This window comes from Colletotrichum graminicola (genome assembly GCF_000149035.1).
Source record: "Colletotrichum graminicola M1.001 genomic scaffold supercont1.10, whole genome shotgun sequence".
NCBI classification, from domain to species: domain Eukaryota; kingdom Fungi; phylum Ascomycota; class Sordariomycetes; order Glomerellales; family Glomerellaceae; genus Colletotrichum; species Colletotrichum graminicola.
This window is the reverse complement of record NW_007361014.1, coordinates 616,928-644,835: the sequence shown is the minus strand read 5'-3', so window position 1 is coordinate 644,835 and position 27,908 is coordinate 616,928. Positions and strand designations below refer to the sequence as shown.

Below are 27,908 nucleotides of genomic sequence, written 5' to 3'. Positions count from 1 at the left end.
CAGCGCATCCAGCAACATGCTCGCCAGTCATTAAACGCCGGTCAAGTCCAGCTGTTCCTTCAAGCTCGAAACGAAAGCACCGTGGTCAGTCCGGCCTCGAGCTCAAAGCCGTTCAGAATTCGGAAGATCAAATCAAAGTCCCTAAAATGGATACCCTTCCCGAAAATGACCAAAGCTAAACCGGGCTTTTTCATACGACAAGCCATTAAACGTATCGAGGCCCAGGCGGCCGAAACCTCGGAAGACATAATGCTATGGGCGAACGAGCTGGCACGAGAAGCTGTGTTGAGATACCGGGAGTATGGATATCTGCGGCACCACCTTAGTGCGCCGGAATTGAAGCGCTTTGAGAATTGGAAGAATGACTTCTTGAGGCTATACGAGCGTACGGCGCGGGGCCCCTCTTATGTGACGCCCGAGAGGCTGGATTGGATTATGGACCGTCAATCCATCGAACATACGCTCGAAAATTGGGCATCATGGCCTATCCAGAAGAGGACCGAGCCGGAAAGTTGGCATACGCTCATATTTTCTGCGTTGTGGTCTTGTCCTGACCGAGCGCTGTCTCTCCTTGAGGTTACAACTGAGGACTTTATACCACCTGGCTATGCTCTCCAGGACGCTATCCACTTTCTCGCCAAATGGCAACGTCAGAAGCTAGCTGGCGAGAAGCGTACATCTCACGCCGAGGCTCTGTGCAAGTTTGTTATCACGATTATCAACAAGACGCCTCAAAAGCATGTTCGTATACGGCAAAACACCATATACAACCTAATAAGAACCACCAGCATCGAAGGTATTGAGGCTCTTTATCACTGTCTGAAGGAATATCGTCACAATCTACATCGCCATACGCTGTTTTGCATGGCCAAGCGAATTGCGAGGACGCCGCAAACCAAAACGCTTGCTTTGCAGATGGCCGTCGAAGCCGTTGAGAAAGGAGGCGCAGATCTCAACTCAGGCCAGTGGATAAGCCTTTGTACCATCATTCTTTCTCTTCATCCCGAGCATATCAAAACAAGCGACGAATTCTCCGCTGCAGACGCATTCAGCGTCCTCCTGGAGCATGGCTTCGTCCCCAATATGATCAGCTACACAGCATTAATGAGGTCATTGTGCTTGACGGGTCAGACCGAGAAGGCCTGGGAGGTTTTCCAGGTCATGCAACGGCACGATATCAAGCCGGATACCATCATGTGGGCGACCCTTCTCGATGGAGCCAAGAGGGCTCTTTCGGCGTCTACCATCGAAATGATCGTAGCAGGTGCTGCCGAGTCCAATGCAATCGACGTGGATTTCATTAACGACTTGCTGTTTTCTCTCCTTCACTTCTCCGAGACAGAGACTAGGGAGAAGAAAAAGCCTGTTCACGGCTCTGTCCCGGCCTTCAGGCCAATGCTCCACTTCTACTCCAAGATCTTCCACCTTGCACCTCTGCAGTCTCTTATCCCGGTCAACCTCTCCCGTTACCTCGATGCCTCTCGGGGCTTGGAGATGCCCCCGGACTGGCAACTGGCCCGGCAGTTGTTTCCTGCGCTAGACGCGGCCATGTCTGCAGTCCCGCACAAGCTGAACCCGACGGGCGCCACATTGGGCATCATGTTCAATGCCTATGTGAAGAGCCTCTCACAGCCGATCAGCCTGATATCGCTCTACGCCTACTTTAGACAGCTCATCTCCAAGGGCAACCCTGTCGCGACAAATTTTGTCCGAGAGAAAGGCACTTTCGTGTACGACGTCGTCATCAAGGCGCTGTGCGAGTCTCCGGGCATGCTACGCGCGGCCCTGGATATCATCGGCGACATGCTGAAGCACACGCTTAACGCGCGAAGCAAGTCAGTCAGCGATTCGAAGGAACCAGCTGTCGAGGCTGCTGCCGCTGCGCCGTTGTCGCCATCGCCACCGCTTTACCCGGCCCCGAGCATCTTCACCGCTGCGCCGTCGTCGCCATCGCCACCGCTTCACCCGGCCCCGAGCATCTTCACCTGGAGCATCCTCTTGCATGGGTTTATGTTACACAAGGAGAAGGCCTCAGGGGAGCGCATCCTCGCCATGATGCGTCAGCACGGCGTGAAGCCGAACCTCGTTACGTGGAACACCTTGATCTCAGGCCATGCGAAGACCCAGGACGTCGGCAAGACGGTGCATTCACTGCAGCGGCTCGAGATGGCCGGGTACGAGGCAGACGAATACACGCTGAAAGCGTTCTCCAAGTTGGTGAATAGGGAGACTGCTCTGAGGATGATGGAGGAGAGCATCGATGCGAAGAAGAGGAGCGAGGCGATGAAAGTAAGGCTTGTGCTTGATGCTGACGCCGAGCTGCAACTATGAGACCTCGGAAAGGACGACGATAGTGATGTAACTTTGAGTCCAGGCATCTACTGCGTAACATACCTAAAATCATTATCACATCTGACCGAACAATATACCACTCTTCTCTAGAGATGTTGATGTTGACAAGATGGTAACATATTTTCCAGCAACACATGAACTGAGCAAGAATTCACTTTCGATAACTGCTCTATCAGACCATCTTCAGCCCCAGTTTCTGCCTCCATCCGCAACAAGATCTAACCTACTCGGTCCTAAGGTTCAATATACTCGCATATAGATACTGGAGACTTGAGCTCTCGGCAGGGTAGGACACGACAGGATCACAACTACATTACCATTCCTGTAGCAACGCTTTGGCGTAAGCAGCAGCCGTGGCGGCAGCGTAGTCTGCCACGTTTTGTTCTTGTGGCTGTCGGTATAATCACACACAGCCTTGATTACGAGGCACGGGAACATGTCCCAAACCCCCGCGTCCTCCATCTCGAAAGCAATCGCGCCCGTCTCCCTTACAATGTTGTCCCGGTGCTCCCCCGACTTCATGACCTGGTCCGCACGGACGATATAGCCAAAGTGGACAACCGGAGCCACGGGCAGCCTGAGGTATTGTTATGTCTGTGCCGGTAGGTCCCTCAAATAGCTGGTCCTCGGCGCCGCCGGAATACTCTGCCTCGGATCCGAGTTCCTCACGTAATGTCTGAAGGTGTAGGCATGTCTTTTCCTGCGTCCGCCTGCGGTACACTGGGCTCTTGAGTTTGTTGATTAGCCCTCGTGGTTCGGGAGGCGGCCTCCCAGTAACGGACCATGCGGACTCCCTTATCTCAAACTTGTCCGAATACCTCCTGCCGACGTCGTATTGCACAAAGTCCTCGCTAACAGTCACATCTCCGAGGATGATCTCCTGCATCTCCTTGTCGTAGAATGGGACGCCTCCGCATATTCCGACAACAAGCGCGAGTTTGAGATCCGGGAAGCTGTTGCGACAGTTCGCCGCTACCATCGCTCCGTTCCCCCTTCCCCATCCCGGGCATGTAGACGATCACAGGGGGGTGATCGCCAATGATGCCGAAGGAGTAGGCGTTGGTGTCTCCTGGGGACATCATCCTGCTCCACATGGGACCTTCAATCTTCCAATGTTCGTCAAAGAGCTCAAAGACGGCATCTGCCTCCAGGGGCAAGGCGCACACCAGAGCGATTTTGATTAGTTCTCGGCTTTTGGGCGGACCTTTCGGGTCTTCACGGAGGTCGGAAGGCCCTGGACGTTGCGTTTTTAACGCGTTCCTGATGCCATAGTCCGCGAGAGGTAGAGCATGTGTTTCGTGTGATACTTCCGTTTAATGCGCTTCTGAGCCTGTGCGAAGACATGAGTCTTGGGCAAAACATCTCTGGTGTATGGCAGAGGCCCTTGTGGCAGATGAACATTGCGTTTCCTTTACAGGCTCTGGTACGTCATCACAAGAGCGTGCTACACAAGCATTTGTTGATACTGCAGAAGCCAGAGCCGTTGGAGCAGGCAGGTTTTGATTCTCTACAAGTTGGTTTGGTGGGCTGTGAGACACAGAAGTGAAATCAGCGACGTGACAATGTGGCATGGCCGTTTCATCCTGGCTTCCTGTGGAGTCCCTAACACTGATGTGTTAGCGTCTCTTCGTTCCATGGCCGGGTGATGCTGAGTTACCGGTCAAAGGAGCTAGGAGACCATGACGTTGGAGCTTCTCCTGAGGCTTTTGGACCATTGAAGAGCGGCAATATAGTCCTCTTTGGAGGTTTGAAATACGGGGATCGACTTTCTGACTCTAGAGCCTCTCTTATTGAAACGACCGGGCCCAGGTCGTGGTGCTGCTCGAACAAACGCCGTGGTCCCAGGAACAATACCTGCAAAAGGGTTGGGGTTGGACCTGCCGCAAGCTCCTCGCCAATTCTTTGGAATGGCATGGGCGAACTCTTAGTTGCGTCCTGGAAAGGGAGAGGGATCATGGCGACGTCAAGCACAATCGAATGTAGGGTATCTTCTCACAAGTCTTGCGTAGCAGGGTAAACCAGTCGTCACAATCTTTGGCTTGTTTGAATGACAGGATGAGCCTGACATTGGAGACGACTTTTTCCTCTGCCTCCCAACCTCAATGTATGGCTTCAACATGCACAAGGAGGAATGAGGTAAGTTGAATATCCGCCAATGTTACCCAAGTCTGATGTCTGACATCTTGTTTGCCTCAGTCGAGCTGGAAGTTGCTTTCCTTTAGGATGTCAAATGGAAAAATCAAGCCTTTAAGCACCTGGTGATTGACGACGAGCATCCAACTGAATCTTCGATACAAGAACCTGGACGAGAACCAGTGATTGCAGATTTGGAAATACTTTATCGACCGCATCGAAATCCTGGACAATCGAAGCATTGGTGGAGCCGACGCCAGAGAAGCGAATTGTGGCCAGCAAGATATTGGGATGAACGCGGACGAGATCAGGGCCCATATTCCCAGCCTTGCGAAGACGAATCTCAACGAACGAGAGATCCGCAACGCCATCTCAACGGCTCGGCAGATAGCAGTGTACCATGGGGTATGAGCATATCAAATTCATCATAGGGGAGGCGAACAAATTTGACGAATATCTGATGGAGTTGAGCTGTGGCTTCTCGGCGGACGACAAACTACGTGGAGAGGGAGTCCGATGACTGGTCTATAAGAGCGAGCCGGTTCCTCAATAGGTGCCCTTGTAGATTGCTCTGTGCTGGCATGGTGGACTGATTGCATTTGCTCCGTGCTTTTAGTTACATAATAGTCAAGCCTCTATATACCGTATCAAGAGATTTTGATGCGGCACCCAGGGTTACCAAAGCAGAGAACGTTCGGCGCAACACCTCAGCTTTACGATACCCTGTGCTATCTGGGCTCCCACGATCTTCCACAAACACACCTGTTCCAGGAATAATTGCTCAGGCTCAGCTCTGGGAAACACCCTGATCTCAGAGACCTCGCCCGAGAGAAGGCTACAAATATAGCCCGGACGACGTAGCCCAAAGGAAGTCGTCTCTCGACAAGTATGAAGCGGTACGGGCTCTGCAAGAAGGTTTGCCGAAGATCACTGGGGCTTTTGCGAGTCCTACATGGCGAATCCTTCTCGAATTCTCAACCCGCCAGCACGAAACCGAATCGCGTTATATAAGGAAGAGATACAAGATAGCAAGAAAGGAGATGCAGAACTCGGAATGAGAAGGCAGCAAGTCACAAAGACTACTACGTGGCCATCGCTGCTATTGTCTTTCAGAATCGCCATCGAATATAACGGAATGCTGAAATCGAATATGGATCGGTGATTCATCGGAAGCTAGAGGTGCGCCGTTTAGAGAATAACAGGTAGAAAATGCCAACTATGAACGACACCCCCCAACTTGTTGCTTTGAAATATAGTGCCATCAGTCCCACAACATGTAGTTAGTTGGACTGTAGAGTGTTTATGGTCAATCGCTAACCCAGGCTGAAAATCATATCCACTTGAAAGAATCCGGTCTCTCATAGAGACCATGTCATGAGGAAAGAAAAACAAAATCATAACCCCTCCAAAAAACATACGACACCAGGTATTCGCTGATCGTCACCGACTCAACTACTAATCCGGCCCTCACTGGCTTATCTATGGGAGAGCGGACGGGATCCCGAGTTTTCCAGTGGGTATGGTCGTATGTGCTAGAGTCCTGCGTTTGACCTGCTTATAGTACTTTGGTTGGTGACGATGAGAAGCTCGCCAGAGTTATCTGATACATACAAATGTCCCCAATTTGCCCTAGTGGCTTCATTTGTTTCCTAGAACATAACTTCTTATAAACATGTTATGTTCCTGGTATGGGAAGTAGTTATAGAGTAGTATGTCTATGATATATGTAGGGATATCGATGTTGCCTTCCACGCCTTGGGAGCCAGCTCCGATATAGCGGTCGATATCTATACGTCTTTGCCAACAGTACCATATTGGTACGCTGGCAACATGTTGAGCATACTTGGGAAGGCTCACGTAAGTTGTCAGCTGATGAGATGGGCTCCATGAGTCCGTAGTGTCTTAATATCAATAACGTCGCACGTGATATCCGACCCTCGCGGTGTTCAGTGAAGGAAGGGGAGGAGAGTCCGAAGGTTAGCGTTACGAGGTCGCAGAAAGGAGGCAGATTATGCCTCCTACTCGATGACTGATTCTCAGGGTTCTTGTCCACGCGTGCTGTCCCTCTAACGCAATTCAATTCCCAACACAGGACCCCCACAACACGGCCAGCCACAAGGCGGGACAGTCTATGCATATGAAATATATGAAAGCGTAGGTCTCGGGACTGTGTTGAAAGGTAGGCAAACTTGTAGTGGAAGTGGCATCGTAGGCCAAAGATGACTAGAATACCTAGCAGGAGAAGCCCCACAAGACAGATGCCACACGTGAATCTCGATATGCAGTCTTGGTTGCTGGGGTCGATCCCCAAGAGTTCTGGGACGCGTGACGTGGCCAGTATCCATCGTAGGAGGGCGAGAATGGTGTGTGTGGGAAAGTGCGAGACCATTGTGCGCGCGAGTGGTTTGATAATGCGTGTGAAAAAGGTGTAGAGAACCCCATAGAGGAACAATGCGTCGCCACAATCATTCCAAGAGAACAATGCGGCAGATCAGCTCGCCGATGATCAAGTTAGCCAAAACATCCACCATGAGGCAGTGTCGTGGTAATCGACTTTGATAAATGTTGCTCCTCGGGTTTGGAATCGAACTCTATAAATTTATAAGCTGCCCCATTGTCTTCCGGTTCTCTGGCTCACTCCTTTTCTATATAGGATGGAGGTCCTCGTTACCATATTGGCCATGGGGGCTATTTTGCGAGAGATTTTAGGCTAGAGGTTTTATAAAAGCCCAAAGTTTTAATAAACTTAACGTATCAAGTGCTAGGCCATGAACTTTTAATCGTACATCATGGGATTTAGTACCCTGGGGCACTACCTTGAGACATCACTTGCTACCTACTCCCTGGATCTATATAAGATAAAGACACCGCCTTGCTTGCCTACTCACTCCCAGATTTCCCAGGATGGAACATTTGGCTGTTGGCTGCCCATTACCAGAATCCAGACTCTGGGATGGGAAGACATCGCTCGACTCCAAGATGCGATAAATGATCAGGAATACCGTGTCGCCAGCACCACCAATGACAAGGTCTCACGGTTCCGACGTTGGGCTTCCAATAACGGTGTCTTTGCAGACGCTCAGTCGTCCTCAGACTTTCGGGTTTATAAAGGCGATAAATCGGAAAGCTATCTCTGTGTCATCTGGAGACCATTGAATACCGACTAACTCAACGTATGTTATCTAAGTCTAGGTAAGTTAGGGTCAACCACCATCTCATGACATTCATTTACGATAAGGTTCCAAGTTCCAACCAAGGCCCTCCTCCGTTCTTTGAAATGGAACATCCCGATTTTCAAGAAATGGATACTCTCTGTAGGCGAAGGCAAACCATACTCGCCCCCTGGCCGAGTTTCTGTTCAGAGGATTGACATCGCCCAACCTTCCTCGATAGAACACCAATTTCCATTGCCGGCAACAACCAAATCAACTCTGCTGCTATCAACAAGAGCCGGCAGCAACATATTTCTCCTCCACTGACTGAGAACAGACATGTCTACAGAGTTGCCAGCTAGCATGCACCTCACGAGTCTGCAGTGTCTGAATATCAATGACATATCACGTTATATCCGGCATACATGGTGTTCAAGGAAGGAGAGGCGAGGCAACAGGCGGCACCTGACCCGCCTTACCCGCCTCCTGTTTTTCCCCGTTACCCCGGCGACCCTTTCATCCCATCACGACGCACCACAACCACTAACACCAGCCACGGCTGCCCCCCCATACGCTCCTTCCGTCCCAAGGTTATAGAAAACCGAAAGCCTCGAGGAACCGCCCTATTTCTACCCTTTGCCAAAGAAAGTGAGGCAACAACCAGCACGGGGGCGGCTCCTAGGCGTAGGGGTTCAGGTCAAACCGTGTGATGTGGTTCAATCGCCAAGGTCGACCGTTCGATTCCCGCTCGATTCCGCACCGAATAGCCTACTCGACGACAGGCTTGCGATGGCTTCGACTTCCCGGCATGTGCACCAGAGATGTAGCTCCCACCGGGGAGTGAACTCTTTTGACTTTTGGGGTCTAGTTTTATTTTTAGTAAATGAACATGTTTATATCGTCGTATGTTGATAGTTACTCTTAGGGGATGGCCCCTTTTATATGAAGATGTCTGAAGATCGAGACAAAACAACCACAGGACTATGTTAGCTGACTCAGCAATCTAACTGTGTTTTCTCGTCAGACAAGTGTGTACGTGTGTCAAGTCAATGAAGAAGGGGTAGAGAAGGATGCTCATCTTGTGTTTATTTCCCGTACTACAACAGGCATGGCAACCCTTGGCGAGGCTGGTGGAGGTGACATGTCAGCAAAACGGAACTACATTTTGCTTTCCTAACGATAGGGGATTGTGAGTTATGAACTTTCAGACGTATGCTTCGTTGACCGAGCCTCGCTCTCATAGCTACAGATGGCGTGTATATCATTACAAGTCAGTTTTCCCCAGCCTCGAGTCAGCATGTGCGAGAAGCAATAAGCAAAACAGTGATTTGCTTCCCTCCCTAGAATGACGCGTCCTGAATCAATCGATCCCTCTGAGTCAATGCTCCCCTGAAACCAGCCCCTTTTTGGTTGCAATTCTTTACGTGAGCTTCTGCTTGATGAAGAAGGACCGCAGATGAGACAATTGCCAAGTGCAGGTGACAGCAAGAACAGTGAGCTGGATAAACATCCATCTGATGACACGGGCGTTGGTGGATTCGGATTGGTCTCTGAACTCGGCCTCGCGTTCCTGTGGTGCCACTGTTAGTACCGCGATATGTCCCACAAGCTATTGAGGTGGTTCTATGGAACATTCCACTGGGCCCAGTGACGGAGCCAGCCAGAATGCGCGCACGAAGGGAATGACTTACACGCTGGAAGACCTGCTCTCTGCGAATATCCTGCAGGCGAGCGTTCAGGTCCTTGACGCGAGACGCAATGTCCTCGAGCTTGTCCTTGTCGGAGCTTTCGATCTCGCTGCTCTGACCGATGGCAAGGTCAAGTGTAAGGCGGATGCCGCCGTTGTGAGAGTGAAGCGAGAGCCAGCCGGCACGGCCAGAGGTGGAAGACGGGGTGAAGCAGAGCGAGTGGTCGCCGGCGTCGGCGGCCGTGAAGGTGAAGCGGCCCGATGCCTGGCCACGCTGGGAGACTACGCGGTGGTCGTTGCGGAAGGTTTCCTAGGAGCAGCATGTTAGTCCATGACTGTGATTAAAGATACAGAGCTTGGAAAGGGGGCAGCCGAACTGCATGACAGCTTCGCAGAGTTGGCGCATGATCAGGGGTTAGCTCACGTCGACAGAGATGTAGATGCTGAGACCATCGTGCTTGGCCCACTGGTTGGTCCGCTCATCGTACTCCTCTGCAGTGTAGTGGCCAACGACGAGGGTGTCCTTGGGGAGCTCCTCGAAGAAGCACTTGGGCGAGGTGCCGTCGATGTAGAAGTAGAGCGCCTGCGCGACGGCGCTCAGCGAGAGCAGGGGGAGGAAAGGCCTCATGTTGGAAACCTATGTGCGAATGCGAATTGTCGGGACGAGAGGAATTGAACCGTGGGCTGTTCTTGCGGGGCGGTCGACTCGTGCTCGTCGTCCTCTGGTGATCGGCTGTCGAGGGGGATGAACTGGAGATTCTCTTGTTACTTCGAATTGATAGCGCCAGGTCAGCCAGTTCGCTCGAGTACCCACATTAAAGTCCCAAGGTGCGCGGGAGCACCTCAAAGCTGCCACGTTCGAAAAATCGGCCAACGGACAGGGGTGGCACGGATGACATCTTTGGGGGATGGGTGGATCACGTGCGGTCTGGACAACAGGACTGCGCGCCGGAAAATGCAAGCGCGTAACCTGGGAAAAGCTGCACTTTAGGAATTCGAGATCCGGAGCCTGCCAATCGAACCTCAACTTCCGACTCTTTTCTTCGTTTCTGCCGCGACAAACACACTTTGGTACCGTCAAACTAGCACATTTTAATCGAGAGGCTGCCTTGCAAGAATTCCATGATACCCATTACCTTGATGCATGTGCACCGACCGGCGATAATTTGATGCAATTAAGAGGAACGATAGTCGTCGTCGACGAAGACCCGAAAGAAAAATAAGAAATAAAAATCGACTCCCGACGCCGAAATAACGCCCCCTTCCTTCCGTCCTCCTCAACGTCACGAATATGACGTCGTCCGACGTACGAGACGTTCTCAACCTCCCCGATAGCCACGCGGGGCCCCGGCCGGCCAAAAAACAAAAGACATCCGCCCTGCGCCCGAACTTGAAAGGCCTCGCCCGCGAGGTGCAGAACCTGGGCGGTGACAACCCGATTGCCATCGTCCCCGAGGTGTCCATCTTCAAGAAGCGGCGGTTCGCGAGCAGAAAGCCGGCGACCAAATGGGAGCTCAAGCCCTTTACCAACTCGGCGCGGGGCGACAACGGGGCCTTGGTATTGAAGCACTGGAAGCGGAAGACGCCTACGACGGAGGAGAGCGCGGCGCAGGGCGGGGATGCGGAAATGAAGGATGCTGAGGGCGAGCAGGCGGCTTCGAAGCCCGAGAACTCCATGTTTGCGAAATTCAACGTCGAGGTGGATGTGCCTCAGTACAGCGAGGACCAGTACCGGACGAACCTACAAAGCGACGACTGGACCAAGGAGGAGACGGATTATCTGCTGAGCCTGGTCAGGGACTTTGACCTGCGGTGGCCGATAATCTGGGACCGCTACGACTACGTGCCCGAGGCCATCAACGGCGAGGCATCGGCGGACGGGGACGAGAGTAAGGCCATCATTCCCGTGCCGAAGCCGCGGACGATGGAGGATCTCAAGGCGCGGTACTATGAGGTTGCGGCGAAGATGATGGCGGTCCAGAAGCCCGTCCAGTACATGACGCAGCCCGAGTACACACTTCACGAGCTCATGGCCAACTTCAACGCGAACCAGGAGAAGCTGCGCAAGGAGTTCGCAAACAACGCGCTGACGCGAAGCAAAGAGGAGGCCAAAGAGGAGGAATCGCTACTGCTGGAGATCAAGCGCATCCTCGCGCGTAGCGACCGCTTCAACGAGGAGCGCCGGGAGCTGTATAACCGCTTGGACTACCCGCATACAGACCAGGACATCAGCGCGTTCAAGTCCAGCGCTGGGCTGCAGACGCTCCTGCAGAACCTGATGAACGCCGATAAGTCTAAGAAGCGTAAGTCTTTGATGGCAGCCGACGGCGCCAGCCCCTCTACGCCCGCGGCTGGGCAACAAACAGCGGTGGCGGCGTCAGACAGCAACGCCAACCGTCGCGAGAGCATCGCTGCTGCCGCGGCCACGGCGGCACCGCCAGAGAAGCCACACAAGGAACCCCCCAGCAGCGTCGCACAGACGCCGACAGCGCCGGCCGGAGGGAAGAAGGGCCAGCAGCAGCAGGAACGCCGCAAGCTCTCCGAGGCCGAGATGCACGTCTACGGCGTCACACACCACGACCGCTTGTCCAGCGGACCGACGTTCCGATATGAGAAGATCAACAAGCTGTTCACGCACAAGTCGAACCAGCAGCAGCTGCGCATCATGAACACGCTCAACGAGCTCGACATACCGCCACGGCTCGTCATGCCCACTGCACCCGTCACGTCACAGTACGAGCTCCTTCTCGGCGCAGTCAATAGTCTGCTCGACGCGAGAAAGGTCACGGACAAGATCGACGCCGAGATCAAGCTCGAGCTGGCCAAGAAGGCGGAGCGCGAGAAGTCGAAGCAACCAGCGCCTGACCCGGCGGCTGAGAGCAAGGAGAAGGAGGGCGAGAGCGCGAGTCAGTCTACGGAGGAAAAGAAGGACAAGGCAGCCGACGGTGAGGCTAATACCGAAGCCGCAGCCGCCGAGACAGCCATGACGGACGAACCAAAGACCAACGGGGACGCGGCCGGAGCCGAGGCACCGGCGGCTACGAATGGGGAAGGAGAGGCGGCTGTGCCGGCGGCGGCGACGGAGGAAGGGAAGGGTGAGGCGGACAAGGACAGGCCAGCGCGGCCGGGCAGTAGCGGGGCGTCACACAAACGGAGCGCGAGCGTCATGAGCGCCGGCGGCGACGATAAAAGTGCCAAGAGGCAGAAGAAGTGAAGCAAGTACCGTCCAAGTACCGTCAGATGTCAAGGTACTAGGTAGCACCGCTTACGCGCCGTGACGTGAGGAATGGGACACGGGATATCGCAGCAGGGCGAGCCTCTGAAGAGAGAGCCTGCGCGTAGCATTGAGCCCCCTTACCTAGTCCGGTGCAATACGTGAGCAACGGAAATATCGGTCTTGGACCCCCCATACAGGGCCCCGATAGCACAGATGGCATGTCATGGGGGGGGGGGGGCAGCGGATGGACATGAAAACCCACCAACCACCTGTAAGAGTCCATGATAGGAACAGAAGCTGAAACGAAGCAATGAAAGAATAAGGGCTTTTGCCTTGCCCGACTTGCCAGGTGCTGTCCCAGATGGGTGATGCGAGCAGGGGCATCTCTGGATAATGCGCCCTTGTCTTTCCGATGCAGGGTAGCAATTTAAGGGGGGGGGGGGGGGTATATCAAAACATCGGCTGGCGCTACCCTAGGCGGATGCTGGTCACACCGTGCCGCGTGCTCTATCCGAGCGACAAGACTGCGTGAAATTGGACTTTACTGGCGTCTGCACACTTTTAAGTGCTTAGGATCGCTACATTGAAGCACCTCCGATTTGTCCTAGCGCCTGCGACGGGGTTGCAACTTCGGGTCTCGCTTACAGCCATATGTCTACCTAGCGAATTGCACAAGCGTGTGGGAGTAGACCATTGTTCTCGTGGAATGTGCCATGGGGAGTGGGCACACAGTAAGACCGATAGATAGGGTACCTTGTAGCCAACCGCGATGTTATTAGCGCCTGAGAATGCATCCAAGGACATCCTACCCAGGTATGATCGACCCGCCATCCACGCAGGCTGTGGTCATACCAGTCAATAAACACACCGTGGGCAAACATCCCCTAGTACTAGAATACCTCTCTCCTCGTCTAGATGGGGACTGCTCGCGCGGGCTTAACTCATTAGCGAAGCTAGGGAGGGGGGGGGGGGGGGGGGGGGGACCATCAAACAAAACGCCGAGATGACTATGGAGATTGAAGATTGCATATGCTGCATGCATGCTGGGAGCCGCCGGGAACACGGATGACGCCCAAGAATGGGAATGGGAAAAAGAGAGAGAGAGAGGGGGGGGGGGGGCCTGTTGCGTCGTCTGGGCCTCCCGCGCTTAGACTCGACCGCCTGCATCGTGTGCCTCATGTAAGGTGATATCAGGAGGCGAATGCGGATCCGATAAGCAGACTCGAAAATGGAAAAACAACCGTATCCGTATCCTTTGTTCTTACGAAACTTGAGATTGCGGCCCGGGTGGCGGGTGGTAAAGATAAGGGAGGCCTTTGAGGTGTGAAGTACCCCCGTGGCTCAACGCGGGACGTGACGTCTCATTAAGCAAGATGCAGCTCATCGGCGGCTGCAGGTGAGGCTATTGTCTTAGAATAGCAACGGCAGCTAAAAATATCGACGCGGAGAGCGGTTATTGCTGAAATGGACAGGGCATCGAGCATGAGCATGCCGCGGCGTCTCCGCATCACCTTTGCCCTGGGACTGGGTCATGTAGTTTGCCAGGAAGGGGATGGAGGGTAGTGTACAGTTTGATGGGCATGAGATTCCCGGGGCCCCCAGATCTCTGGACCCGCGTTCGTCGATGGAGAGAAGGCCAATCACACGAGGTCGCATAGATAGATTATGCTGACGAACGTCTTCGCGCCACAAACATGCCTCGCGATCTCAGGGTCCGAGATGTTGAAGACACGGAGGGGGTGTAAGTCGTAGGCGTCAATGGACGGCCGCGTATTTGCCCATCTCAAGATCTTCCCTGCAAGACGGGAAAGGAGAGGATTTCAATGGAGGCAGGGGTCAGGTATCGTGAGATGAGTGAGGCGAAGGGCATGGGCGTTACGCTGAGAGACCCCAGGTGCGGCTCCGCGTCTTGCCTGGCCGCTCAAGGCGAGAGTCAAGAGGCCCACGTCATCCTGCAGAGCAAGTAGGGAATGTGTCGTCCCTGACGTACCTTGCAGGGAGACTGCTGCTTCTCGGCGCGTATCGTGCCCGGCGGGTAAGGTAAATAGACGGTGGAAGTGTAAGTCGTTGGGGGGAGGGAAATCTTCACGCGGCTTGACCATGGGCGGCGGCCATGGTTAGAACAAACTGCTGGGTCCGGTAGTTATTAATAGGTTATAAACGCCTCCGGGATGCATAGAATGGCAGATTGATAATGGCCAAGCGGGGAGGGAAGATTTCCAGAAGAAGGGCACTCAGCGGTGTGGTTTGACGTCGTTCGTGAGAGTAAAGGGAGAGCGCTTAGTGGGCGCTTAGTTGGGTGGGCGATGTCATTGGCTGGAGGCCCTGACGGACAGGAAGGTTCGTGTGACGGAGCTGCGGTGTCGTGCATCTCGGGGAATTTTTGAGAGCTAAGATTAGAAACGCTTGTTAACAAAGGGCCAAGTCATTGTCTACTTGAACGATGAACAATATGTGGCCTGCAGACGTGTTGATGGAGTGCAAATGGGAAACAGTTGGGTTGGGTTGGGTTGGGTGACAGTGGACGGACGTTCAGGCGTCACGATGGGAACGGAAATGGAAGGTTCCTTGTCCTTGTCCTTGTCTGCCGTTCCTGACACCCTAGGCGCGGATGCTTACGTCAGGCAGCTAGCTGCGCTTACACCTCCTGGTTCAACGGGTCTGCTGTTGAGGATTGGTACGAATACACAAGTAATCGCGTAATACAGATGTAACGCGTTCTGGTCGGGAGGCGGTCTATCCACCTACCTACCTAGGCAAAGCAACATGTCCTGTGGCCAACGGACAAAAGGCGAAAAAGAGGGAACTGAAACAATGGATATTGTGATCGGATCGCGACAATGGAATGCAGGCAGGTCAAGGGTGCCCTCAGCTCCCTTTCCCTTCCCTTCCCTTCCCCTCCTCTCCCCTCCACCCCCTTCTCCTTCCATTCCCCTCTCCAAGTCGAGTGGCTGGCGCTGGACGGGAGCATGCAAGAGTGGTTGGTGTGGGCGAAGGCCAAAGACGCCGGTGCGATGGTCCCACACGCGCCCACCTGCGGAAGTAAGTGCCTTGCCTGGTGTCCGGGGTGAGAGGGCTGCAACTCCCGTAGCGGTACGTACCGCCCGTAGCTCGCACCCGTGTAGAGCAAAGTACCGTCCGCGGTGTACTGTACCGCACTAACCACCGCTACAGGTACGAGGGCATGCATCTACCACGGCAGCGTGGGTCCGGGTCGCCTAGGTACCTACCTAGGTAGTGGTGAGTAGGTACCTGAGGTACTTACTGCCCGTGGTACCTGCCCAAATACACGCGGCGCGGCCTACCTCGGTAGGGTACCTAGCACCTCCCGGCGGGTCATTGTCTCCTCTTCCCCGTCAGCCGTCAGCGTCGAGTGCGCGCGCTTGGGATGCTCTTTAAGCGGGCTCGCTAGCCCCCAAACCTGTCACCCACCCACCAAAATGCAGATCTAGGTAGACCGGTTGCTGTGTCCGGGGCCCATAGCTCTGAACATTGTTTGTGTGCGACCCTCCATTACGAACCCGTGGTACTACTGTAAACTACCTAGGTACTTCGTACCTGTAGACTTTTGAAGACCTTTTCCCTTCACGTGGCGCCTGGTGCCTGCGTCTCGTCATCAAGCGAATCTCGAGCCCTCTGACAAGCGGTTCTAGGCCTGGGCCTGGGCTTTCAATCCCTATGCTACTGTCGGAGAGAAGCACAAGCACCAGTCAGTCGCTGGGAGGCAATTGCTCCGAGCGCATCCATCCATGAGTCGGTAGACAACCTCACCTTAGGCAGGTTTGCGAAGCAGGGCGGATTGGACCCGAGGCTTAGCTGATGATGAAGAGGATGATGATGTAGGCAACGCAAGTATCTGACAACGGTGGACCTGGCACACGTGGGAGTGAGGCAGGCAGGGAGGGTGTTTGTGTGTGTTGTCGGGTCTGGTAGGTGTTGGGTGTTGTTGGGTCTAGGTTTCTAGTGCGTGCGTTCCTGCCTGGGCAAGCAAGTACCATAGTTGGGTGGCAGTGTACATACCATCCATCCTACCATGTACATACACACTTTTTGTTATGTTTTATTTGGTTTTTACACTTTCTTCTTCACCCCTTGGCAGATGCCCATTTCCGTTTGGCAATTGTCCCATTGCCCTACGAAATAACTGCTGCTAGCAACCGACACACATTCCGTCTCTGTTGTGCGTCATTGAGCCGCCATCCGCCGACTCTGTATTGCTGGGTATCGCGCGGGTCGGGTCTTGGCGGCATATTTTCAGAAAACCCCCGCGATAGGGCCGTCTGTCAATCACAGAGCTCTGGGCCTGGTCCATCACTATCGATCCTCGTCGGCCAGGAATAAGGAGTGTATGAGTTCAGATGAGACGAGACACCTTTCGCAGACGACAGCTACACAGGATGCAAGAATCAACCGGCTCCCACCCTTCGGCCTTGTCTTCTTTCTTCCAGCCTTGGCTGCCTTCCAGATGGCCTCGAGTCTCGGCCCGTACATTCATTCAGTCCCCTCACCCTCGCCCTCACATCGTTGTCAAATCTTACTCGATGCACCCACCATGGGCAAGCTCGTGGTCACATCCACCAACCGCGCATCTGATGGTGGTATCCTACCTCACTTTGCCTCCGCAACAATAGGTACTTTGACGCCCACTTCATTACGGTTTGAGGCACCTACCATGCCTGTCTGCCTTGGCCTTTGCTTACCTAGGTACTGACTGTCATGCCAGGTTCTACCTCACACGCGCAGCAACCCCATCCCTGGGCCATCTACAAAGTATCATTGGCGACGACAAAAGACCACATAATAACGGACAAGGGGTTTCAACCGTCGTTTTCTGCTCCCCTTTTTCTCGAACACCGATGCCCCCGCTTTGTTTGCTTTCTCCCTTCTTGGCCTCGTCCTTCCGCACCACCGCCGCCCCTGCAACCTCGGCCCCCGAAGGTTGCTCTAAACTACTTGTAGGTCATTTCTATCCGTCTCTTCCACCCTCCCCCGGCCCGCCACAGGTACCCATGCCACCATGTTGGAGACGAAGGCGTGCCTTCTTCGGCCGTTCCTCGCAACGACGCTCGGCATTGTAGGCCATGTCACTTTAGTAGTCTGCATCGACGGAATGGTGTCCGGTGGGAGACCCCAGATTCCGCTCCGGTTGCTATACTAATAGCCTGTCACTCATCACCATGAGCTCCACATCGCGGGTGTCATTCCGCATTTGTCTGATCCTTTTCATTGCGATACGATTGAACAACGGTCAACCATACAGGGCCCCGGAGAGAAAACCCTATACGGCGAATTCAGGATAACGCTCGGCATGGCACGCTCATTTGCCCTCTTGCCCCGACAGGTCCCACGAGACGACAAATCCGCAATCTCCGTTCTCTTCATTACCGAAACGGCCGTGGCGAGTACTCACGAGCTCCCCTGCAGCCAAGGCCTCAACTTCCGGTCTATACTGCCGCCTGAATATGATGCGATATATGACGTTGCCATGTGCCAAGGCTCAGGCCGGCATGATTTCGGCGTGTGTGTTTTGCTAGCAAGGCGCCCGAGGCCAAACGCAAGGATGGGACGACTCTAGTGTAGTCACGATCCCGACCCGGCTGCCGCGAATAAAGCCATTGTTTGAAGGTGATTTCGCATAGCTCTCTGCTTTCTAGCCTCCTCTCTGGCGCACCTCCTCCATGGGCCCATCGAGAAGACCACCTCATCTATAATATGTGCAACAGGCTGTGAAGGAGGTGTGCACCTGGGCGTATGTGTGTGACAAGATGTCAGCACTTGTGCAGCAGAATCGCGATAGCCGCATGGCTTTGCAACCAATACAAGCCTTCATCACATTGCTCTGGGCCACCGGCTGTACGAAGAGGATCAAATCACACCTCCGAGTGGAGTGTCGGACGCGTCGCGGGTAAAGGGCTCTCATCTTTGAGCAGCAGCATCGCTACAAGACGGAACCATTGAGGCAGTATAGTCCTGGCTGCTAGTTTTCAAGTGATATCAAGGACTGGGTAATGTATTCCGTTGGGATGAGAGAGTGCAGAAGGCTCGTCACAAGACATGTGTCGAATCGAATGCATTGCCACTCCATTCTTTTTCGATCCCTCCTGTCGACCCAGGCCTTCCCATTGGCTGCGGCTTGCCATGCCGAGACCAATCATAGTGGCAATGCCGCTTAGCTGCAATCACAGTAGTAGGTGTGTGTGTGGTTACGGCGGCAAAGACCCGAGCGACGAGCAGAGGCAACGCTAAAGCGGGTGGGAGAGTCGGGTTGGTGGCACAGAAGACTCTTGTGTCATTTCTCCTTTCTTCGCACACGCCCGCCCGCCTTTCGACAAGCGCTACGCCAGACCATGGAAAAGAATAGGGCTGGGACAAGGACGGGAAACTATTTGACCATCGTTGGAGCCGATGGCAACCGCCTAACCAGCACCTCACACTTCACCAACGCGGCAACAGACAAGACGAGACGGGCGGATCGGTCCTGGGCAAAGCTGGGGTAATAAAGGCCAACAGCGTACCCGTACGTACGTACACCACGATGGGTGCATGTAGCAACCAGGGTTGAATGGCTAAAAATATCCCACCGTGGGCTGCATCCTGGCCTATCGACATCGGAAGATTAACAGTTTTGTTTCATCCCTGCCCCATCAGAGGAATGAGAGCAGGCCTTCTGTGGTGAAGTGAAGGATGGAAGGGGGGATTGAGGATACGGACACACTCTCCATGTATGTGCTATCGCCGAAACATTCGGGACTGCGCTTACAGGCATCCTTTCTGACACGGGCCGCCATCATCACGATGTCCCTCAATCGACAGCCACCTGGATTGGTACACCGATGTGTACCTGTTTCGCATGAGATTACCCGAAGTAACTGGCGCACGCGCTGCCGCGGGCAGACAGATGTACCGCCGTATGCTGCTGCAACACAAGTATTGAGCGCAAGCGGGCATCGAATGCAACAAAGACCACCACGGATGCACCACAACGCTCCATCCCGAGAGGGACCCGTGCGCGGAAAATGTTACCTACTTACCTCGCTCATGTTGCCCAGAAAACCCGACCAAGGAAAAAATCTCATGCCGTGTGCCGGCCCTGGCCATAGATTGGCTATTGCGTTGAAGAACGGAGCCAAGGGCCGAGACATGGCTCAACGTAGGCCCGGAATGGGACTATCGCTCACACTAATCTCACACCGAAGCAAGGCCTGATGGGCTGAGTGCACTGCCGCGTTTGCTAGTGACGTTGGCGGCTGTCGAACAAACATAGCAAATGGGGCGGCAATACGAGCTTCGACCAGCTAAGCGGTAGGCTAAGCTTGCGTCTTGACGACGAAACCCGACGTTGGCGTCGTATTGGTTCCGCTGCGGTGCAGAGAGTGTGCTGTTAGACGCGGCGAAGGCGGATGCCGGATTCTCTTGGGGGGAGCATTCGCCGATCGCGGCAAGTTGCATGGCCCAGAGACCCTGTCCCGAGTTTCCCATTGGTGCATGGTGGCATACACTGAGTGCTATCATCAAGCACATGCGCCTGCGCTACGCACAAGCCGGCCGGCCGGCCAGCTGGTCATGGACCAGGTCATTGAAATCTGTTCGTAAGAGAGGGTGCTCCCTGCTCGCGTCACCTTTTGCCAGTGGCACCTCGACGATGGCACTGAGCGCTTGTGGCCTGACAGTATTCACGTCGCGGACAGCTGTAGGCCGTAGCCAATCCCGACATTTCGAAACACAACCTGCACCGCTGCTCCGTCCCGGATCGGTTCCAGTGGTGGTCATCAAGCCGGAGACGGGACCCCCCCCTCCTTTGACAAGGACTACCGCGTGGTTAAACTGCTATTTATGATTCTGCAGGCGAATGAAGGGGCCAAAGGTTCGACAGGGGCTGCTTCGGCACCGGGTTAGGCCATCCTGGGCTTTCTGTCTCTTACCGCGGCGACCGGGACGTCTCGATCTAGGCTAGGCAGACGTTTTTTCATCCATGGAGTCAGTATTATGTCTTCCATCTTGCGGACATATATGTACACAAAAAAACACGCAGTTCCTGCTGACCGACTAAAACGGGAATCAAGCCTGAATCGATTTCTCTGCGGGATGGCACACAATGCACAGTGGAATCGACCCCCCACAGCCAGCGTAAACAGCGGTCTAAAGGGTCGCAGCGAGGGCCGAGCTTCGTGGGAGCGACGAGTGGAAACGAGTGTAACGCTGGAGGCGGGCAGCGTTTCCGGATGCGCGAGGGGCCTTCTTGGTGAACCGCGAAGGGGGTCTGGGATGTCTTAGTAAGACGACGACGGCCCGTCAGTTGCACAGTAATCAAGAGGGGGGTTAGGTTTAACCGGGGGCAACGCGCATACCCTTTTGTTGAGAGAAACCAGCGGCGCACGAGTACGGCCGGGCGACATCAATCAACGGGGGTTTCTTTTATGGCCGTGGTGCCAAGTAAAGTAAATGTTCGCTTCTTTGGCGAAAGCCGGCGGCTCTTGTCGCGGAAGGTCGCTTGTTTACTGCCCCCAATTCTGGAGAACTGGAAATGACGACGGCTCACGGCCGCGGCAAGCGGGGGCCAAACCCCAACCCCCCCTTGCCGTGCGTCTACATGCACACTATTAGTGTATCCGTACAGCACGGAGTACTTGGGTACACCTCTACCTTACCAAGGATGACATATCCCTTGCCGATGCTGCTGAAGCAGGTGCCCATCCCTCACACGTGGCTGTTGTTTAGCAGAGGCCGTATTGGCGATATTCTACGGTATATACGTGCGTGGATGTTTACACAAGACACATCCGTGCGCAGACTGATCCAGCATAGCATCGCATCGCATCGCATCGTGACGTGGTGGGAAGAGGGAGAGGCATGGCCGGCGGCGAGGTCCGTGGAGTAAGAATATGCCAATCGCATCTGGGCTGAAGTCAGGCAGGCACTTGGACAGAAGAGGCCCGAGTGATAGGGCAACCTGGTGGCCAACAACGACGACAACAACGACAACGATAAGCGAACTGCGACGACGAAATACGCGGAATATTCGTTTCTGGCCCAGGGCGGGGGGTCAAGAGGAGAGAGAGAGAGATGGACAGACGTGGGCAAAAGGACGAGAACAACGATGTCGGCACATCCCAGCTGAGACTCAGCCGGACCAGGCAAGCCTACTAGGCATGTACCTCCCACTACGTATCCAGTACGTACCTGCCGCCCAGCTCAGTTTAGTCCAGTCGCGTTGTACTTCTTCAGACAGGTACCTACCTAGACAGGTACCTACTCAGGTAGATAGGTACGTACAGCTGGAGCGACCAGATGCGAGCTGCAGAGCTCGTGGCTCACCCCCCCTTCATGGTCGCCAATGGCCTGCCGACACGCCCCCCTCCTTTCTGCGTGCCATCCCCTCACCCTTGTTCATGCTTCACCAGGGGGACCCCCAGGTGGCCGTCGAAGCGGCAACAAACGCAAATGGGTTCACTGGTGGGTAACCGTATCGCGCAAGTACCTGATGGCGGTCGAGAGTACTCGTGGGAAGCGCCATGCCGCCCCAATATTGTTCGAGCAATTGCCGTGTTTAGCGATGGAGGACGGGGGGAGGGATGGTATGTATTGATGAGGGTGCCACGAAGTGCATACATACATACCTACCTACATGGCACAGTGAAGGAAGAGCGAAGAACCGATACGAGTGGCTGGCGCTCTCTTTTTCTTTCTTTTCTTCTTCTTCTTTTTTTCTCTCTCTCTCTCATCATCCTTTCCGAGTTTGAACTTGAACACATAGATACACTCACAGAAAGATAGAGAGGGGGGGAGGGAGGAGTAGTGTGAAGGTAAGAAACGGAGTGGGAGTAGTCGGCGGGAAGAAGAGGCGACCAGGGAGCGGCAGACGAAAACGATAGGGAAGGAAGGGTCTGGACGGAATCCACACAGGATAGTGTAGTGTACTACGGATACTTCCTACACTCCGTGTAAAGAAAGACCTTGTCATGAGCAGCACCCGCCGAGACCCTCGTCTCGTCAACCCCGGGAGGCCCTTCTCGTTCGGCTGCACATGTAAACTACCTACGAATAGTACATAGTACGAACATGTATGTACTCCGTACCTTATCGACCCTCTTTTGGTCAGGATTCTGGAACCAACCCGGCAAAACCAAACGAGCAAGCGCCTAGCAAGAGGAGTAGCGGGCACTTGGAAAGCAAGACAAAAAAGGCACGGCTGGTTCGCGTACCAGGGGTTGCCCCTGGCTCGCCTACAGACTTTTTGACGTTGCCGACGTCGTTGACGACAACGGCGGATGCGGATGCGGGTGCGGGTGCGGGTGCGGGTGCCAGACGCCCTTACAACCAGAGAGGGAGAGTACAGAGTAATTAGTGGTTTGTACCTCGAGAGCAACACTCAACCCCGACTTGCCGCACCTACTCTCACCTGAGGTTCGTTACCACATGATAATCACATATTCCTCCCTCCTCCTGCACCCCCCCCTTCCCCCCCGCTCATCGCACTTACAGTTTCTTGTCATCTGACCCTTTCGCCCATCCCACCCGCCAACATCCGACACCGCCAAAACTATCCTTCACCTGGGCATCCCGTCTTCTCACAGCCTACCTAATTCATCAGGCAAGTCCTTTGCACGTCTAGCCTAAACATTCGAATTGCATCACAAGAGGAAGAGGAATCGGCTGTATCTAGTCGACGCTTCAGCCCGCACTGTTGGCTGCCACCGAGAAGACGAAAGGAAGGGAGCCAAAAGACAAGAAGGAGAGAAAAAGGTGCCAACGGGTCGGGGTGTAACCAAAAACCACCCAACCCGGCTTTGCGACGTGGGAAAAATCATCTCCTTGCTCTTAGTCTCGCCCCCGGCAGCCGCAGCATAATCGCGCGTCAAACGAAAAAAAAAAAAAAACCCCGCTCAAGCGCCGCCGGACGAAGAGCAGCCATCATCCCTCGACCAGGACAAACCCCGTAGACGGGAAAAAGAAAGACAAACCCTCGAACACCGCGGGACTCGGGTTAACGACAAGAAAAGGCAGGGTTTGGTTATTCTTGTTTGTTTTTTTTGTTTTTCTTGTTCGAGGAAGGGCGTGGGGGAAAGAGAAAAAAAAAAGGAGGGGGAGACAGAAAGAATAGGAGGAAAAACGAAAGCGAAAGAGAGCGCAAGACAGCCGCGAAGGCGACGAAGGACAAAGAGGACCGGTACAATTTCCGGGTTGGATTACTTTGATACGTCGCATCCTCTCCGACGATACACATCAAAGTCACAGGCCGGAATAATCACCATCTTACCCGCTTCCGTCTCAACACCACATTTGGCACAGCATTCACCAGCAAAAAAGTCGCCCACCCAACTCCAACAGGGACCGCATTGCAAGCAAGCAAGCAAGCAAAAAAGCAATCCGCGAAAGCTCGCTGCTCCAGCGGTTGTATCTCAAATTCGACGTCGGCATCGACCCAGCTGGACGTCCGCAACCATTGCCTCCACCACCGACTGACAAGGCCAAGAGGCAGACGATCGCCGCGTGCGCAAATTAAGCTCGAATCCATCTGGTGCACCTCCCCAGACTCGAAGCGCTGTACATGCGTATTCGTTTGTCGGATCGAACCGTTGCAGCAGCATCGTCTTCTGGCAAGGCAGCATACTTCAGCCTAGCCTGGTAGGGATATTTGACGAGAAGAAGAGTAAGTGACCACCTGCCATCTGGCTCTCTCTTTGGTTCCCCATTTACACACCAGGAAGCGGAAAGACGGGCATAAAGGCAATCCTACCTAGCCTCCCAGCGGCCTCGAACATCCCGTCCAGGCCGGGGACGCTGGACCGCCTGGTACCATCCAATCTCTCTCTGTCTCTCACACACACCCATCCATACACCAAGGGCTGCACACAGCCTTCAGTCTCAGCGGGCATCTCTGTTTCTCTCACACACTCGATCGCTCATTCACCAATCTCTACCCTTGTCCCCACCCCCAGCCGAGCCGGCGGATAAGACACCGCTCTCACCCTCTTGTCCTTGCCTTGTCGCACGTACCTACCTCTCTACTGACGCACCCGCGCACAGCCGTCAAATTATTTCTTCCACCCCCCCCTCCCCCCCGGCCTACCGAGAGGAAAGGAAAGGGAAAAAAAAAAAAAAGTCCAAAGCTCAAGCTCACGCAACCTCCGCACACCAGCACCAGCGACAGTAGTAACAGCAACCTGCAGCTTGCAGCAGAGAGTGTCATCATCTGCGCTTGATAGCTCCTTTATCCTTTTTTTCTTCTTTCCTCTCCGTCATCTTTACTTCCCACTCTTCGTCTTCGCGTGCAGATCTCTTAGAAGGGATTAGGCCCAGGGAAGCACGAGGAAAGGAAGAAAAGCTTACCCACCCACCCCTACGACACAAAGAGGGACGACTTGACAAGAAGAAGAGGTGCCCATTCCTTACTCATCTCATCCGCGCCAATTCTCAGAGAACCACCCCCCTTCTCAGCAAAAGACTCTGGATCCGGAAGACAGCGAGGCGCCTCCCTGTCTCAAAAAGCCGTTCGTCCGCCTCAAAATCCAGCCCGGCACTACTCTAGAGCCCACCTGCTAGCCGCTACCTGGTTTCCTCCAGTCTTCCACGGCCTGTGCCTCATTCACGAAGGACATTGCTCGGCCCGAATCGCCAACATTGGCACTGCTTGACGCGCGCGCGCGCTCTGCTGCGCACCCTTTTCGCCAACATCATCTCGCGGCTTTTTCCCATCTCCCGCCAAACCTCCCCGTCGGTTCTTCGCCCACCTCCCGACGGTTATCTGTCAACTTTCTTTACCGCCAGTTGCCTACCGCGCAGCAACTCCACCGCCATCCACCACAGTTCTCACTTAACAACGCTTCCTCTCCTGATCGCAGCTTCATAGCGACATATTGGCTCATATCCTCACGTGCCTGCATTGGCGGGGCGCCTTGTTGAATCATGTCGGCTTTCACTGCCCTCAATGGGGGCTCACCAAAAACCTCCGAACCACCTAATCTGCCGCCCACCGATGCCAACAGAGCACCGTCGGTTGAGCGCCCCAACGGACAGCACACCCCGTCTGAGCCAAAGCCGACCACAACCGCTGCGGACCCTTCCACGAGCCAGAGGGATAGCTGGGCCGGCCCGAGCCAGGAAAGGTCACCATATCAATCTGCCAACTACCCCGATATCGACGGCTCTCTCAAGAGAAAGCGGTCCAGCTCGGTAGAAGCAAGGCGGGAAGCCCCCGCGCCCAAGGAAAATTCCCCCGACGCCGCCTCTCACTCTCACCCTCCGGAATCACGTGACCCTTATGACACCCCCTCGCGCGAGCGCGAACACCGCTCCTACGCCGAACGCGAAGACTCGCGGGAGCACGGCGATTCGTGGTACTCACGCGATGCCAGGGATAGGGATGAGAGGGGTTACTACGACCAGCCGTCTGCCACATCTACGCAGGGCCAGTCTGAGGAACAGATTGGAGAGGCACTAAGACGTGCCAACCAGGTGGATGCGCACGACTACGACAACACCAGCCCTGATGGCGATGATAGATCCATGGCATATGGCTCCTACACACCTGGCGGATCCCGTGACCCGACACTTCAATCCGACAACAAGAAGAGAAAACGCAACTTCAGCAACCGAACCAAGACGGGATGTCTCACGTGTCGAAGGAGGAAGAAGAAGTGTGATGAGCAGAAGCCCGAGTGTATGATCCCCTCCCCTTGATTGATCATGGTGTGGAACTGACCCTCCCCTAGGCAGCAATTGCCTCCGTGGAGGATTCATCTGCGCAGGATATCCCCCACAGCGCAGCACGGCCTGGCAGAAGCCAGACAGCAAGGCTGCGGCCATTCCCTTGGAGTCCAAAGACCCCAGCTATGTCCCACCCGGCGCATATGGTATGCCGCAGCAGCAAGCTCCGTATGGCAGCCAGCCTGCCGTGGGACAGAGGCGGGAGGCGCTGCCCCATTACCGTGGACAGCCTTTGCGGATTGATCCGCCTCAAGGGCGACCGCTGCTGACTGACGATGACCGGCCGACTGCTTCGACGATCCCCAGCGCATCGGTGACAAGTCCCGAGAATAAGCTTTCTGCCATCCCCTACACCCCGGCAAACGCCTTCCCCACGCCTGTCAGCGCTCAAGGGCCACCGCATGCCCCCTTCTCGGAGAGGAAGGAGTACCAGCGCGTCCCGCCGTTGCACGACATTAGCAGGACCGCGCCGGAGCCCGAGACACCTCACCCCGGCAACACGCTGCCTCAGATCAACATTCTTCACCCGACGAGGTCCAACAGCCCCATCCAGCAGCAGCAGCAGCAGCAGCCGCCGCCGGCCACCAGCAATGTGCAAGTCGCCGCGCAGCTGGCACTATCGCACACCCAATTCCCCCCCAGCAGGGCCAGGACGCAGAAGGAGGACATGCTCGCCGGGAAACTCTACTACCCATTTGACAAGGAGCTTGTCTTGGAACGCGAGCGCTGCAGCGCGGCTTGCTGGCGATTCAACAATTCGACGAACCCCAACAACGGCGTCTCGCCGACAGAGCGAGCGCGCCTGTTCCGCGAGATTCTGCAGCCCCGGGACCTGATCCAGATTTCGCCGACAGTCACCTCGCCCGTGGCAAACGTTGGAAGAGTGGGCGAGCACGTGGTCGTGGAGGCACCCTTCACTTGCGACTACGGCTACAACATTTCCATCGGGCAAAACGTCGTCATCGGCCGGAGCTGTACCATCATCGACACATGCGAAGTCAAGATTGGCGACAACTGCCACATCGGGCCGAACGTGAGCATATACACGGCGACGCTGCCCACCGACCCCAAGCGGCGTCTGGGCAGCAAGGGCCCACAGCTCGGCAAACCCATCACCATCGGGGAGGACTGTTTCATCGGCGGAGGAGTCATAATCCTACCAGGCGTCACTATTGGACGGGGAAGCACCGTCGGGGCCGGCTCGGTCGTCACAAAGGTAAGTTGTTGCCCGCGCTCTGGCTTTATGGATCTGTAGTCTAACTTGCTGTGTAGGATGTTCCTCCTTTCACCATCGCCGTTGGTAATGCCGCCCGGATCATACGCGGCATCTCGTCGTAGCATCGCTTGATTCCGTCTGCCTACCTGCGTCTCTTATTGCCCGTGATACCCAGCTCATGGTACAATCGTGGTCCGTGTACAAAAGCATACTGATTTCTTGATTATTTTTTAAACGTCTCTGTTTCTTAACTACTTATTTCTGAGCCTAAATATTTTGTTTTTACTTTTTGAGCCAAGCGCATGGGATGGTGCAAGGAAGAGCCACTAAAAAGAGCCTAGTGGTTGTTGTTTTTTTTTCTTTTTTTTTTGTCTCTCTCTTTTAATACAACGGCCCGTCAATTCATCCCGGCTTCCTAGGGGGCCAAACCCAAGTCAGAATGAG

The 27,908-nt window shown here is 54.6% G+C and overlaps 6 protein-coding genes and 1 non-coding gene across 7 annotated transcripts; 4 read left to right on the top strand and 3 right to left on the bottom strand.

Moving 5' to 3' along the window:
- Positions 1-165: 165 nt before the first annotated feature.
- On the top strand, positions 166-2,331 carry GLRG_03461 (pentatricopeptide repeat domain-containing protein; the record flags this gene model as incomplete). Its single annotated transcript, XM_008094146.1, has 1 exon — positions 166-2,331. One exon carries the CDS (start codon positions 166-168, stop codon positions 2,329-2,331), a length of 2,166 nt encoding a protein of 721 aa, XP_008092337.1.
- Positions 2,332-2,665: 334 nt separating this feature from the next.
- On the bottom strand, positions 2,666-3,331 carry GLRG_03460 (uncharacterized protein; the record flags this gene model as incomplete). Its single annotated transcript, XM_008094145.1, has 3 exons — positions 2,666-2,743; positions 2,800-2,929; positions 2,997-3,331. 3 exons carry the CDS (start codon positions 3,329-3,331, stop codon positions 2,666-2,668), a joined length of 543 nt encoding a protein of 180 aa, XP_008092336.1.
- Positions 3,332-5,896: 2,565 nt separating this feature from the next.
- On the bottom strand, positions 5,897-6,012 carry GLRG_12510. The gene has a single exon (XR_001139444.1). It is a non-coding gene; the product is annotated as a 5S ribosomal RNA (ribosomal RNA).
- Positions 6,013-9,057: 3,045 nt separating this feature from the next.
- GLRG_03459 (emp24/gp25L/p24 family/GOLD) lies at positions 9,058-9,952 on the bottom strand (the record flags this gene model as incomplete). Its single annotated transcript, XM_008094144.1, has 3 exons — positions 9,058-9,207; positions 9,329-9,634; positions 9,749-9,952. The coding sequence occupies 3 exons, from the start codon at positions 9,950-9,952 to the stop codon at positions 9,058-9,060; spliced, it is 660 nt and encodes a 219-aa protein (XP_008092335.1).
- Positions 9,953-10,615: 663 nt separating this feature from the next.
- Positions 10,616-12,538, top strand: GLRG_03458 (SWR1-complex protein 4; the record flags this gene model as incomplete). The annotated part of the gene is made up of 1 exon (XM_008094143.1): positions 10,616-12,538. One exon carries the CDS (start codon positions 10,616-10,618, stop codon positions 12,536-12,538), a length of 1,923 nt encoding a protein of 640 aa, XP_008092334.1.
- A 2,843-nt stretch (positions 12,539-15,381) lies between these two features.
- On the top strand, positions 15,382-15,789 carry GLRG_03457 (uncharacterized protein; the record flags this gene model as incomplete). The annotated part of the gene is made up of 2 exons (XM_008094142.1): positions 15,382-15,583; positions 15,716-15,789. 2 exons carry the CDS (start codon positions 15,382-15,384, stop codon positions 15,787-15,789), a joined length of 276 nt encoding a protein of 91 aa, XP_008092333.1.
- Positions 15,790-25,447: 9,658 nt separating this feature from the next.
- GLRG_03456 (bacterial transferase hexapeptide) lies at positions 25,448-27,586 on the top strand (the record flags this gene model as incomplete). The annotated part of the gene is made up of 3 exons (XM_008094141.1): positions 25,448-26,201; positions 26,254-27,464; positions 27,521-27,586. 3 exons carry the CDS (start codon positions 25,448-25,450, stop codon positions 27,584-27,586), a joined length of 2,031 nt encoding a protein of 676 aa, XP_008092332.1.
- Positions 27,587-27,908: the final 322 nt, after the last annotated feature.